At 42.1% G+C, this 13,794-nt stretch overlaps 1 protein-coding gene across 17 annotated transcripts in view; it reads right to left on the minus strand.

Moving 5' to 3' along the window:
• LOC307176302 (uncharacterized protein) overlaps nucleotides 1-13,794 on the minus strand; it is a 619,483-nt gene that overhangs the window by 46,157 nt on the left and 559,532 nt on the right. For 9 of the 17 annotated variants that reach the window (XR_013824694.1, XR_013824695.1, XR_013824696.1 and 6 more), the window contains one exon: nucleotides 5,056-5,120. Coding sequence is in view for 2 of the 17 variants with exons in the window: in XM_079902283.1 (XP_079758409.1) it covers nucleotides 5,091-5,120 (30 nt within the window). In the remaining 15 variants the exon portion in view is untranslated. Of the gene's footprint in view, nucleotides 1-4,857; nucleotides 5,121-13,794 lie in introns of those variants that run through there. The other 8 variants (XR_013824702.1, XR_013824703.1, XR_013824704.1 and 5 more) reach the window with 1 other exon arrangement.

Below are 13,794 nucleotides of genomic sequence, written 5' to 3' on the forward strand. Positions count from 1 at the left end.
TGATGGTTGTGATGCTGTCTTTCAAACTCTCTCTGTGACACCCAACCCAGAGAAGGTGGGACTTGCTCCTTGAGACAAAAGATGCAGGTCAAGCATGAGAATTTCTGTCTGTGTCTTTCCAAAAGGACGACCCAGACACTTTCACTTTCTTCCCCTCCCATTTAAACAATGTCTACAAGGTAGGAGAAGGTATATAAACGTATAGATTGTGTTTGCACACCCAGCTCTCAGTTGATAATGGTCACCTTTCCTGCCTTATGAAAACTGCCAGACTCTCTCTTGTCAAAGTTCTCTTTGTCCCCAGAATGCAATTCATTAACCCTTCCCTGAGCTGAGGAGGGTGCCCAGGTGCCTCACCCTATATTACTGACCTCTGGCTATCTCCTTCCAATCTTTTCCCACAGCGGTTCAGAAGGGGCAATGAGGAGTTCCTTGAAAATTTGTGCATAAAGCTAACTGCTTGAAGAGGTAGCTGATTGAAGGTAGGCTTTATTTATTTCATTACCCCATAAAAGAATCAAGTGATTCAAGAAATTGTTGTGGTTTACAAAAAGGAAGAAAAAAGAAAGGAAACAGGTATGAATGTGTTGATTATTAAAGAGACATTTCAGCCTCCCTTTCAACACACACACACACACACACACACACACACACACGTTGCTGTCTGTCAACTTCCAGTGTATAGCAGCTGGAGAGGTCCTTGGGCTTGGCTTTAGGTAAAATTTCTAACTCATTACCCAAATGAGAGGTCTGTGAAGCCACCTGCTCTCTTGTTTTAAGTCTTCCCCAGCAGACACCATTGGACCAGAGGGCAGAGAGGTGATTGGGAACAAAAGGGATAAATTCTGGGCCCTGGAGGTGGAATGGACTTCTTGATTGCTATTACCACCTGTCAAACCCACTGTTTTCCTGTTAGTTCAGATCATCAGGGCTTCCCATGTCTCTTATCTAAACAAACTTGGAAGATAACATGTTTCAAATGGGAGGAGAAAGTATACAGAACATCCCCAAATTGTTTGTGCGTCTATAACTTGCCAGGCATTCCTATCATGAGTTGTTAGCAGGGCCCTGGCCTTGTACTTCACAGAGTTGGGTAAGCCTGGCTCAATTCTCAATCTCATGGTCCACGGAAGTCTAATGTCCTTCCCTGATTTTTACTAATTCCCAGGGGCTTACCTTCTCATGGTCACCCTCCACCTGAAACTTCTTTCTGTTTTGCCCTAAGTCAAAGCGGTTATAGGAATTGCCTTTATCCATTTCTATAAAAATTACACTCACACTAAGAATATATAAATTTAGAACTCGCTCCTAAAGATCTGGAAATTCCAGGGAAGTTCACATAACTACACTTGCTGCCTTCTGCTATTCACTGGCCTCCTCTTTTTCCCCATCCAATCTTTGCTGCTTCTTCCTTCCAAGATTGGGCCTGTCGGCACCACATCTCCTTCTATAATGTGAAGAAGGAAGTTAGCTATCCACAGCTCCTGCCACCATGCAGTCGTATGGATGTCCAGAGCAGAAACACACTAATGTGAGTTCTCCATCCATCTCCTTGGAAGGCTGCCTTGCTTATCAACAATAGCATTATTGTCTTTGTTATGATTTACTTGTTTGCTTCCTACCCCTTGTGACAATGCTGAAAGTGAGATGAAATGACTGAATCCAAGGGGTGGAGCTATTTGTCCTAATGCATGCTACTGATAAATAACAGAACTAAGATTTGAATTCAACTCTTTTTGATTCTGAAGCCCATGTTGTTTCTATCTGCCAAATCACATCCAAGGCACAAGGAGGAGCCAGGGAGATGATAAGGAAAGATTTACTAGAGGTAAAAATTATGTTTCCCATCCTTGGCAGGACCTAACACCACTGACTAATAGACAAAGCAATGCAAGATGATATTTATAAAGAGGAGACATATATCTAAGATAGCTCTGTCTCTCTACCTTTCTGTATTAGTCTCGTACTGCTGCTATAACAAGTTACCACCAATTTAGTGGCTTAACATAATAAACATTTATTGTCTTAGAGTTCTGGGGGGTCAGACTTCCAAAATGGGTTTCACTGGGCTGAAATCAGGGTGTCAGAAAAATTGCATTTCTTCTGGAGGCTCTACAGGAGCATCTGCTTCCTCGCTCTTTTCAGCCTTTAGTGGCTGCCTGCATTCCTGGGCTCCAGGAATCTTCCGTCTTCAAAGCTAGCAATCATATAGCTCCAACCACTGATCCTGTTGCCACATCGCCTCTGACTCCGACCCTCCTGTCTCCTTCTTATAAGGGTATCTATTGTGATTACAGTGGGCACATCTGGTTAACCCAGGACAATCTCCACATCTCAAAATTCTTAACTTAATCAAGTCTGCAAAGTCTTTTACCATGTAAGGGGACATACTCATACAGACCAGTGCTACAAAGGAAGTAAATGGTGATGTCTCGGGAGGTGGCCAAAGTTAGAGTGAGTAGTTAGGGAAAGTTTCTTGGAATTTCTACTAAGAAGAAGCCTAAAGGATGACAAAGTTCTAGAGGAAGGGTTTTCTGGGGATTATATGAGTGTATTAAAGGCATTTGGGGGGTGACAAAAACTCCCCTGTAGGAGGCAGGTCCACACAAATGAACAGGGCCATTCTCTGGTGCCACATGCCTCTCTGAGTTATGCTTCCCTCACAGAGGCACTGAGAAGCAAAATGATGAAGCCAGACATTTCTTACTGTCTAGCCTCCTGGCCCCTCATAAGCCCAGCAGATGAGGTACATAGGTTATTAGCAAAAGGGTATTTGTTTTCTATTGCTGTGTAACAAATTACCACAAACACAGCAGCTTAAAACAACATCAACTTATTCTGCACAGTTCTGTAGGTTAAGAGTTCAGGCAGAGCTCAACTGGCTTCTCTGCTCAGTATATCACAAGGATGAAATCAAGGTAGCAGCTGAGACTGTAATCTCCTGCAGAGCAAGGGGTCCCATTCAAGCTCATGTGGTTACTGGCAGAATTCAGCTGCCCTCGGAACGAGGCCCCCATTATGTTGCTGGGTGTGGTCCAGAAACCATTCCCAGTTCCTAGAGACCACTTCAGTTCCTTGCCATGTGGCTCCTTCCATAGGCCCTCTCACACTTTATCTCTGACTTCAGGAAGGACCTGGTCCCTTTAAGGGCTCACCTGATTAGGTCAGGCCCACCTGGGTACCCTTCCTTTTGGTTAACTCAAAGTCCACTGATTAGTTACCTAATCACAAGAGTGGTACCCCATCCTATACAAGGTTCTGGCTGCACTTAAGAGTAGGAGATTATAAAGGGCCCATATGTGATGGGGCAGGAATCTTGGAAGAATCTTAGAATCTTGCCTCCTACAACCAGTGAGTGTTCAGGCTGACCCGGAAGACTAGCCTCATGTTCATCGGGATGGTGAGATCAGGTTTTGCTGTATCGGTTTTCCTCAAGGTGAAGCCCTTTATGGACTGCCTGCTAGTGCTAGTTACACTAGGCATATGTGCTCATAAAGACTAACACTAAGTGTTTCCCATACGCTAGAAATCATCTTAAGAGCCCTAAATATATATATTAACTCATATACTCTTTACAACAACCCTATTAAAGTATTGAACATAGCTCTATTTTACAGACGAGAAAACTGAGAAAGTCATCTGAGGAAAGATAAGTAATTTACCCAAGTTCACATAATTAGTAAGTGGCAGCAGTAGGTTAACCCTGCAGCATATTGTTGTGGGATATTAGATCTCAGAGAAACTACACAATCTCAAATTTTACTAAAACCCACCAAAGCGGCATCTCTAATAACTCCTTGGCACTAGTAACTAGTTATAGATGCTTTCAGTGATGAAAGCCCAAACAAGATGAAGTTGGAATAGCAAAATTACTCTTTCTGTATATGGAGAAAAGTTAATTTCCTTGCATTTTCTTGAATAAATCATTATACTATGTTTTTATACAACAACTCTCAGCCTCTTGAGTGTTTCTCAAACACTTCAGCAACTTTGCCACTAAAAGCAAATCAAGTTTTTGAGAACTCTCCTTTACTCAAAAATATTAGATGAGAGAGCAACAAACAAACAAAAAATAATATAAGAGCATTTATATGGGCCTCCAAAAATAAACTCTTTTTAGGCAGAATGGATGTACTTTTACTAAAATTACAATCACTCCATGAAACAGCAGGATTAAAAGGTTTTTCTACTGAGTTGAGTTCCAAGCTCTTAAAGACACATATTTCTGTTAAGATGCTACTCAAACTTCAGAAAGCGGTCATGTAATGATTTATCTTTAGCTAAGAGACAGAAGGAAATGATGTTCTTTCAAATTTTGGTTTAGTATCTGTTTATCTAACCACCAAATTGTGTTTTTTTTTTCTCACTGGAAAGAGAAAAGAGGTAGCTGATCTCATTAAATTATTAAAAGATAATTTTATTTAAATGAAGAGAGCAATGACTCACTTATTAATTACACATTCATGGCCAGAACCTACTTTCTCCTCTCTTTGATTTGGAATTTGCCAGTCTTCTGACCTTTTACTAGTCTACCACGGCACAATGGTTTACCACGTGCCTTTCATATTGTGCTACCAAATTTTGATCCGTACGTTAAATTTCTTTTCGTTTGTCTTAAAGATATCTTCTGCAACAGTGATGTCCTTCAGGAGAAAGCTGAGGTTACATGGTGTGAAGCTTTGCACAACAGTAAGAGGTAAGATGAATGGCATCGGATAAAGCCAGATCCCAAAGGAAAAGTTCATTTTCATTAGAACATACCAGAAATTTCACTGGCAAATTTATAAGACGCATGGTCAGGTCTACACAAACCTGTTTTTCCGAAGGATGACCAACTATCCATAAGGCAATAACCGTCAATGCTTTTTATGGACATTGTGAGACCCATATTACGGGTTATGGTGCTATAATTATTGACAGCTTATTTAGTGTTATTTTGTGTCCTGTATTATTACGATTTCCCTCAATAAAATCTTTTCTAATTTTTAAGTAGTAACTACTTATCCTAAGTTTCTGAAACTTGCTTAAAACAAAAAGCAAAAAACTTGTACTCACGTTTTAATTCCTTCAAGCATGATGCCAATATTTTACTATTCTTCCTTGGACCATGGTTTGTCTACCTGTAAAATAAAAGAATTGAGTTAGATTGTAGAGTCCATCTACAGAGCCTTTTGGAAATTGAGGGAGTACATTGTGAGTGGGGCCCCAAGTTTCCTACCCTCATTTTAATCAGAGCAGTCTGGCCTTATCTTTTTTATATTGCTGGCTTTTAGACTCTTTTACAATGTTTTCATTTGCAAGTAACAGAAAATTCCACTCACACTGGCTTAAGTATAAAAGATAATCTCTTTATTTACATAACTAAGAAGTCTATGGTCAGTTGGCTTCAGGTACAGCTTGATCAAGCAGGTTAACTGTATTTACCTTAGAGGTTCATTTCTTTGTGTTTCTCAGAGATCTGCCTCCTGTGCCATCTTTGGCCTCAGGCTAGAATTGCTAATGGCAGAAGCTGGGTTAGGGTCAATCCCATATAATATACATGGAGTAGGGGTGTTTTCTCCAAGAAAATTAAGGTGTATTTTATCAAGAAGGAGGCAAAGTAGAAATAACAGATGCCTACCTCAGGGTCCCTTTAAGATATTGTTTGAAAAAGGGTTTCCATTAAGAACAAGTTTGAAATCTCTAGAGAAGACCATTCCTAAGACCTCTCCAGATCTGCTTTTCTCTGATTCTACTTTTCTCTCATTTAACTCGGTGTCAAACTTCCCAGAATATTCTAGATCCACAGCTGATCTCATTAAAGCTCAGAATGGGTTAATAGCTTAAAGCAGAAACTGTTGAGTATTACTAATGATGTCTCATATGTTCTCGCAAAAGTCCTGGTAGCACATCCTACAATTTGCATTAACCCAGAGGCCAATGTGTAATTATTTAAATGAGAATTTTCTTCTTAAAAGAGGAGTGATTCCCTGAGGGCTGATACTCACAGCCGATTGCCATTTGGTGAGTGGAGCCGGTTATTGCCTTAAGTCAAAATTTAGTACAGGTATCACTGAAGGAAAAGAAAATCTTCTGCTTATTACGAAAGGACCTGGAAGGCCTGAGCATTCTGTCCACCCAAGCCTGGCTCCTGAAATAATCTCTCTCCTTGCCTGCTGGGCGATAAGCCAATGCCATCCTTATCACCATGACATCAAGTGGGGTTTAAGAGCTAATTCTACACTTGGGAGCTTGAAGACACAGCACCAGGGGCAAGTGCTGTGAAATCAAACATCTGAACCACAGAGAAGGCAATCGATATGTATATACCAGGTATATGTGCTCTGTGTAAGGTTATAGTGAAGACAGCCAGGTCAGGGAGTCCAGGGAGCTACCTTTAAGAAATACTGCAAATTCGCTGTCTTCTTTCAAGACCCTAGGCCTTTCATTATGGTGTTACCTTTGTCTGTAAGCCTTCCTCTCCTTTGTTCATCCCCCAGGCCCCACTCAGAAGTCATCCTCTCTCAATAGGCCATCAATGGAGAGGACGGTTTCTTTCTAAAGATTCCTAGAGTAACTCCTAATGCAGCACTTACTGCTAATGGCTCCTTTGGTCTTCTGCTTCCCTCATTGGGGTAAAATTATAACCTGCAGTTTTCTCGTTCAGAAAATGGGAGGATAGTAATCCTTCATCAGGGTGACCGTAAAGGTAAACGAGCAAAAGCTATACAAGTGCTTCACGGTGTCCGATTTCAGTAAATACTCAACATATTCAGGTTGTAAATATAAACCCGATAAGGTTACAAATGACGATCAAGGTTTGTGACAAGAACAAGAGTGAAGTGTTGACTCAGCTTTTGAAGCAGCCATGTACCTAGCTGTTACTGGAGAAGCAGATTTCTTAGTAGTTCAATAAACCATCAGTTTAGCCGTGTCACTGATCAGTAACCACCTGGGATTAACACTGCCTTGCAGACAGATTCCAGCCTTCCCCGGGCCTGCTCCATGTCTGTTGAGGATCTGCCTTGTTCACGGGTAATAGTTGCTTTGAAATATGGCGTTCTACAAAGAGGAAGAAACACCGTTTCTTCTTTGAGCACGCTGAAGCAGGGTTTGGATGGCCGTCGCCCAGGGACAGGCTGTAGAGGATCCCTGTGATGGTGGCAGCCACTGGCTGTAACACCCAATGTCTTGAGATTTCTGATTGTAGGGCTCTGGATGACATGGTTTTTCTTTCTTCTTCAAAAATGTTTTTTATTTATCTATACTGCTTAGATGAGTTGCTTCATCCTAGTTCCTCAAGTTTCCTACCTGTATGGGTGGGGATATAAATTCTAGTCTCTATTTTATTTCCCCATCAAGAGATGATAACACATGAGGCAATAATAGAAGATTTGTGTTATCAAATCCTTGGAAGCACCACTGAAAAACAATCTAAGATTTTACTCTAGGATATGAATGATTCAGACGCCTAAAGCAGTACCTATATTCCAGACACAGGAATATATCTGCGCTTTTCTCCAGAAAATACCAAATTCTTGTAGGAAACAATGAATCATTTCAACCGTTTTGGGGGGGTCTTGGGACCACAGTCTGACACAGTCAAAAATGAAAACTTTTTTTTTTCCCCTTAGATTCCATATATATGTGTTAGCATACGGTATTTGTTTTTCTCTTTCTGACTTACTTCACTCTGTATGACAGACTCTAGGTCCATCCACCTCACTACAAATATCTCAATTTCATTTCTTTTTATGGCTGAGTAATATTCCATTGTATATATGTGCCACATATATGGAATCTAAGGAAAAAATAAAGGTCATGAAGAACCTAGAGGTAAGACAGGAATAAAGACACAGACCTACTAGAGAATGGACTTGAGGATATGGGGAGAGGGAAGGGTAAGCTGGGACTAAGTGAGAGAGTTGCATGGACATATATACACTACCAAACGTAAAATAGATAGCTAGTGGGAAGCAGCTGCATAGCACAGGGAGATCAGCTCAGTGCTTTGTGACCGCCTGGAGGGGTGGGATAGGGAGGGTGGGAGGGAGGGAGACGCAGGAGGGAAGAGCTATGGGAACTTATGTATATGTAAAACTGATTCAGTTTGTTATAAAACAGAAACTAACACACCATTGTAAAGCAATTATACTCCAATAAAGATGTTTAAAAAAATGAAAACTAAGAAAAAAATTCTGTTTCTTTCCTTTTTCCCTTTTTTTACAACCAAGAGGGAAGCTGGTGACTGAAAGGAAATTTACATAAAACTTTAAACGCTGCTTCTGACATTCAGCTGCGCTGGATTCCCTCCAACTATAGAACTTTCAACAGTATCTGTTCCCTAATGATGCAAGTTCCCACCTGTCGACTGGGCGGACTTAACTTTTACCTGTTTCAACACCTTTGCTTCTCTAACCATGGTACCAAAGTAGAAACAAAGGCTAATGACTGTTTGTTTCTCGGCAATGCAATGGATGGGATTTAAAGTTAATGTACTCTTCTTTTCCTGCCTGGTGTAGGAAGCCAGAATACTAAGCTTACAGTGCTTTGCTCCTTGGGAGTGAGCCCCATTTGGGCTCTGCTTAAACAAGGAAGAAAGGGTTAGAACAGGGAAGTACAGAGGTCAGAGTTTAAATTATTGCTCTGTGTGCTCCGGCTGTTATGACTATGCATGGCTGTGTCTCCATTTGCTCATCTGTAGGGAGGGGATAATAACACAGACCTCCCAGGGCTGCCTGTGAGATTCAAATAAGACCATTATTTAAAAGTCTTCTTTGTATATTAGGCACTCAATAATCATTAGCTTGTTTGCTTCCTCATTCCAAGTTTATCCTGTTGATAGAAGGGGGTAAGATCAGCCACAGTTAAGTGAATAGCAGCCTGCGTAATATAATTTCACAAGTACAGAGCCAACCCTGGGAAAAATTGGTGAGCCACTGACATACGTCTTCAGGTTGGCCACTCCTATTCCTGTACCCTTTGCGTCCTTGTTCAGGTCTGTTCTTCTTACCTAGGGCACCTAGATTCCTCACGTGTCTTTCTTCTTCCTTTTATCAATCCTTATCTCTAGAATATATCCAATAAATTCATTCTAAATGTAGGTGCAAAGTACTGGTAAAGCTCAATATATATCTGGGGATGGAGATTTAATCCCCAAACTAATGAACCACTTACTGAGGGATATTGGGCAATGGCCAGGTCAATGGTTGATTTCCACATCTGTGTTTCTTACTTATTTCCAAATATGCACAGAGTTCCTCCTCAGTGCCAGGTTGTGGAGGTTTGGAATACGTGGCTGGGTGAGACATGACCATTGCTGTCAAGGGCCTCCCAGTTTTGTGGGACACAGCCATGTAATTATAAATAATAATAACAACAACTATAATAGCAAACATTCATAGAACACTTACTCTCTGCTGGGTGCTGTTCTATGTGTTTTATATATATTAATTCATTTACTCTTGCAACAAGCCTATTTGTTGGTGACTATTATCAGCTGCAGTTTCAAGTAAGCAAGCTGAGGCTCAGAGGGGTTAAATATCCTACCCAAGTCACAGAGCTAGTCAATGTGGTCTAGCCCTGGAGTTTTTGTTGTTGACCACTTACTGCCTCGTCATACACAGGACAGTGTGATGCCAACTTCCAGGATTCTGCTGTGAGAAGTAATCAGTGATGCAGACAAAGACTAAGAAGAGTATTTGAGAAAGCAAAAGGAACAGAAAAAATTATAAACGTCCATCGGTAGTAGAATGCTTAAGTTAATCATGGTATATCTAGATGATGAAATCCCTGCAACCGTTAAAAAGATAAGAATACAATTCTAAACCTCAAGAGAAAAAAGGAAGGTACAAACCAGGTTAGAGCATTATTCTAAATTTGTAAAAAGTATGCTTGTGTATACATAAATATTTCTCTGTGTCAGATAGTGGATAAGGCACTTACGTGCAGCACAAATACAACAGGGTCCTAGAGGAGCTGTTGTTTCGGAAGAGTTTTCAGTTTACGAAATGACATTTCCAGAATGGATTTTCAGGCAACATTAGAGGCCATGAATGGGGCAGTTGTGCCCAAGGGATCCGGGCTCTGCTGGGGCACCGGGAAGGGGTCCGGGAAACAGTCACAGAGAGCAACCGCCTTGCCTATTTGCCTCTAGAACTTCACCTCCCATGGGCAGACTGACTTGCTGTGTTCACTTTTGCCTCTTAAAGAGGGAATGATGGAGAGTCAAAGCACATCTGTCTCTCTCCAAACCCCCAGAGGCTACCAGCGAGTCCATCTCTGACCCCTACTCCCATGTTCCCATCCCGGAGGCCCGGTGCCTTCCAATCCTCTCCCAGTGTCCCCTGCAATGCATCATTTTCATCCAGGAGCTCCTCTGGTCTCTGGAATGGTTAGCGAGTTGCAGCTCAAACCCTGGTTTCTGACTCCACACTTTAGCTGGGCTTCTCTCCAGAGTTGCAGCTGGGTGTTTGGCCCTCAAATGAATGGCTCCTGCTCTCCAAGATACCATGAAACTAGCCCTTCCCAAAGAGTGAAGAATCATCACTCTGTTGGCTGCGTGTGACAGGCATGGTCCCTGAGTTGTCTCCTCTCCTTATAACAACGATATGATGTAGAATTTATGATCCTTATTTTAAAGGAGGAGAAAGCCTAGCTCTGAGCAGGTGATGGGGAGTCTGCTGAGGTCTTATGGATGGTTATGACTGCAGTGCCTAAAACAGTTCTTGGCACACAGACTCCACCTGTAGTTGTAATTTTTGACACTCACAGGTAGTAAGTGGCAGGTTCTCAATATGATCCTGCAGCCTTTCTCTTTCTGCCATGCCAAGCCTGGGCTCTCTCACCTGCCACAGTGTTCTTTCCATGGATATCCTTCCTTCCTGGCTGCTATTACTTCTGGGGCAGCGATAAGTGCATTTACCCTGACCATCCCTCCAACTATCAGTGCTTCATGATGGCTTCTAGATCGAAGGGTGAGGGAGCGTGCCCAGGTGGAGTGTGGGAGCTCTCTGGATGTTTGCAGGAATACTGTTTCACAGGGTGTACCTGGAGCGTAATCTTTCCTTCCTTTTCTCTGCCCCTTAGAAGCCTATCAAACAACCCCAGGCCTTTGCTTTCTCCTTTTTCTCTCTCTCTGGAACACAGTTGGGACTTGTGCAACTGCAGGGTTCTTTTCTGTGGGAACAATAATCTCATTTCAATGATTCCCAATCAGTTCAGATTGGGAATGATTCACCCAAAAGTATTCCATAGTTTGGGTGGTAGGAGTGGGGAGGGGGAAGGAATTTACCCCACCCCACCTCCTGAAAACGAACGGCATGTGATGTACTCAGAAGAGTTGAATCTTTTTTTTCTTTTCTTTTCTTTTCTTTTTTTTTTAAGTCTTCCTCCTCCTTGTGAGGAAGGTCTCTAAAATCATGGAGACAATGTGGCAGGTAATAGATACTGCTTTAGATTCTTTCTGGGTATGGTATTAGCAGCATGTGTTAGAGGGAGTAGACGTTTGGAGATCTGCTGTCAGGACAGGAGATTTGAGACAGGAGTCAGGTCACCTCTCTGGGTCCCTGTAAGGGGCAAGTTGGATTAGATGTCGACGGTATCCTGTAGGCTCCTTCATTCACTGAGCACCTATTAGGGTTAAAGAAACTAGTGTTGAGGGTCTATCAAGATCCTTCTTGTTTCTTGCCTGAGTTCAGAGCCATTTGAGAGGAGGACACGTAAGTTACTAGGCAGAGGGAGATTAGCACGTTACTGCGATTGTAGATAAACACTACTGAGGTGTAAAGCCAAACTTGCAGCACAGAGGACCAGTGGAGATTGTGTGCTCTCTGCCGTCAGATACACCCCCAGAGAATGGAAGCAGGAGAGGAATTTTGCCAACAAGTTCAGTTCATTCTCCCAAAAGGCCCAGTAGCTAAATTACTCCCCCTTCCAACGGGGGGTAAGAGAGAGTCGAAAGAGGCCTTAGGGTTTAGAGTATATTCCTCCCCATGGAAACCAGAAAACGTAGGAATAATTGTGTAGTTGAGCCAGTAGACACTCTCCACACATCTGTCAGCACCTACATTTCCCAGCCTCCCTTGCTGTTAGATTGGGGCCATGCGACTTTGGCCAATGGACTTAAGTGGAAGTTATGTGTATTACTTGTGAGTTGAATCAGTTAAAGCCTTTCTCTGTCCCTCTCATTCTCTGCCTTGGTGACCCCAGAGGCTGTATGTTCTAGATGGCATGCCTGTAAGACGAAGGAAAGCTGTCCAAACTGAAATAGACTTTGTGCGAATGCGAAATAACCTTTATTTTTCAAAGCCACCGAGATCCAGAGATTTATCTTTTACCACAGCAGAGCCTGTCCTGTCCCGACTAAGCTAATGCTCCTCCCCAAACATCAGAGACTGGATATACTGTGAAAACAAAGCCAACACGATCTATGTACTCATGGAGCATTTAGTCTAGTGGGGAAGATAGAAAACAAACAGGTAAAAAAAATAAATAGTTGCGAGCTGTGGTAAAGGCTGTGAAGGAAACGGAGAATAATTGGCAGGGTATAAATTTAAGTTTGATGGTCAGAGTAGGCATCCCTGAAAAGGTGACCCTTTAGCAAAACCAAAATGGAACACTTCAATACAAAGTAATAGACCTTTTACATAATAATCTCTTGCCACTGAAGTTCTAGTATACATGTCTTTCATGGTGGGAGCACCGTCCTCTTTTTGGATGATATATTTGCTAGTACATAGATGCCAAATATTGGTTCAACCCATCGCCACTGGCTAAGACAACGTTATCTTCCTTTTCCTGTTGTGGTTTTCCAAAAATAAGGCTTTGATTTTTATTTGATAGACATGTACTTGTAATAATATTAAGTATGCATTTCCATACTACATCAAAACCCCTTCTCAACAATATTCAGTTACCTTCCCCTCACCCTCACCCTGTGTGATATGTCCTTCCTGGTTGAAAATTACTGATCCAGAGTGTGACTTTGAAATCTCGGGATTCTAACCCCTGTGACCAGTATATTAGAGAACCAACAGGTATACCCTTCATTGAGATCAACCTGTGCATTATTTTAAAGGAAAAACCTGTACTTTTCTTCAACTGATGGTCCAAACATAACCTAGAGATGACTGTGGTGGACAACTGCTCTCACTGGGATGTCCAGGCTTCCTTCTCCCTTATTTTGGTAACAATTTGCTGATTTTCCACTGGGGCACCACCCCCTCCCCACTCTCCATCCACATGTGATTCAGGTCTTGACCATCAAAATATGGCATTGTCCTGGCTCCAGTGACTGGTCCACACATGGGCATGTGACCTGATTCAGTCCCCTGAAAGTCAGACCCAAGTCAGACGTGGGAATCTTGGGGGAAGAGAAGCATCACCCTCTCTGCAGGATATAACCCAGGAGAACACAGGGCTATAGCCGCTGGCTTCCATCTGGCCTTAGAATCAGGCAACACTAAAGAGAGTGAGTCTGCTTCAAGCCACAAATGCATTCAACACTCATGCCAACTTCTTCCTGGTCCCCATGCCAATCTGATTTGGGTTTCTGTGGCCTTCAGTGAAAATAAATCTGATATAGACACTAAAATTCACATGAGGGAAAGAAAGATGTCAATGGACCAACTGTCAAATATTTTGCTGATCTCAAATCTCTTCACTGTTTTCTCCAAAGCTCTGGGTTCTTCAGAGTGGTTCTGATAATTGCCTGAGGAAGGAGCTCACATTCCAATGGCTTTACTTCCTTAGTGGGGAACTTACTTATTGAGAATAAAGAAGCATAATGTCCATCTAATTATTATTCAAGGTATA

The sequence above is a fragment of the Stenella coeruleoalba genome (assembly GCF_951394435.1).
Source record: "Stenella coeruleoalba genome assembly, chromosome: 17".
Taxonomy (NCBI): Eukaryota; Metazoa; Chordata; class Mammalia; order Artiodactyla; family Delphinidae; genus Stenella; species Stenella coeruleoalba.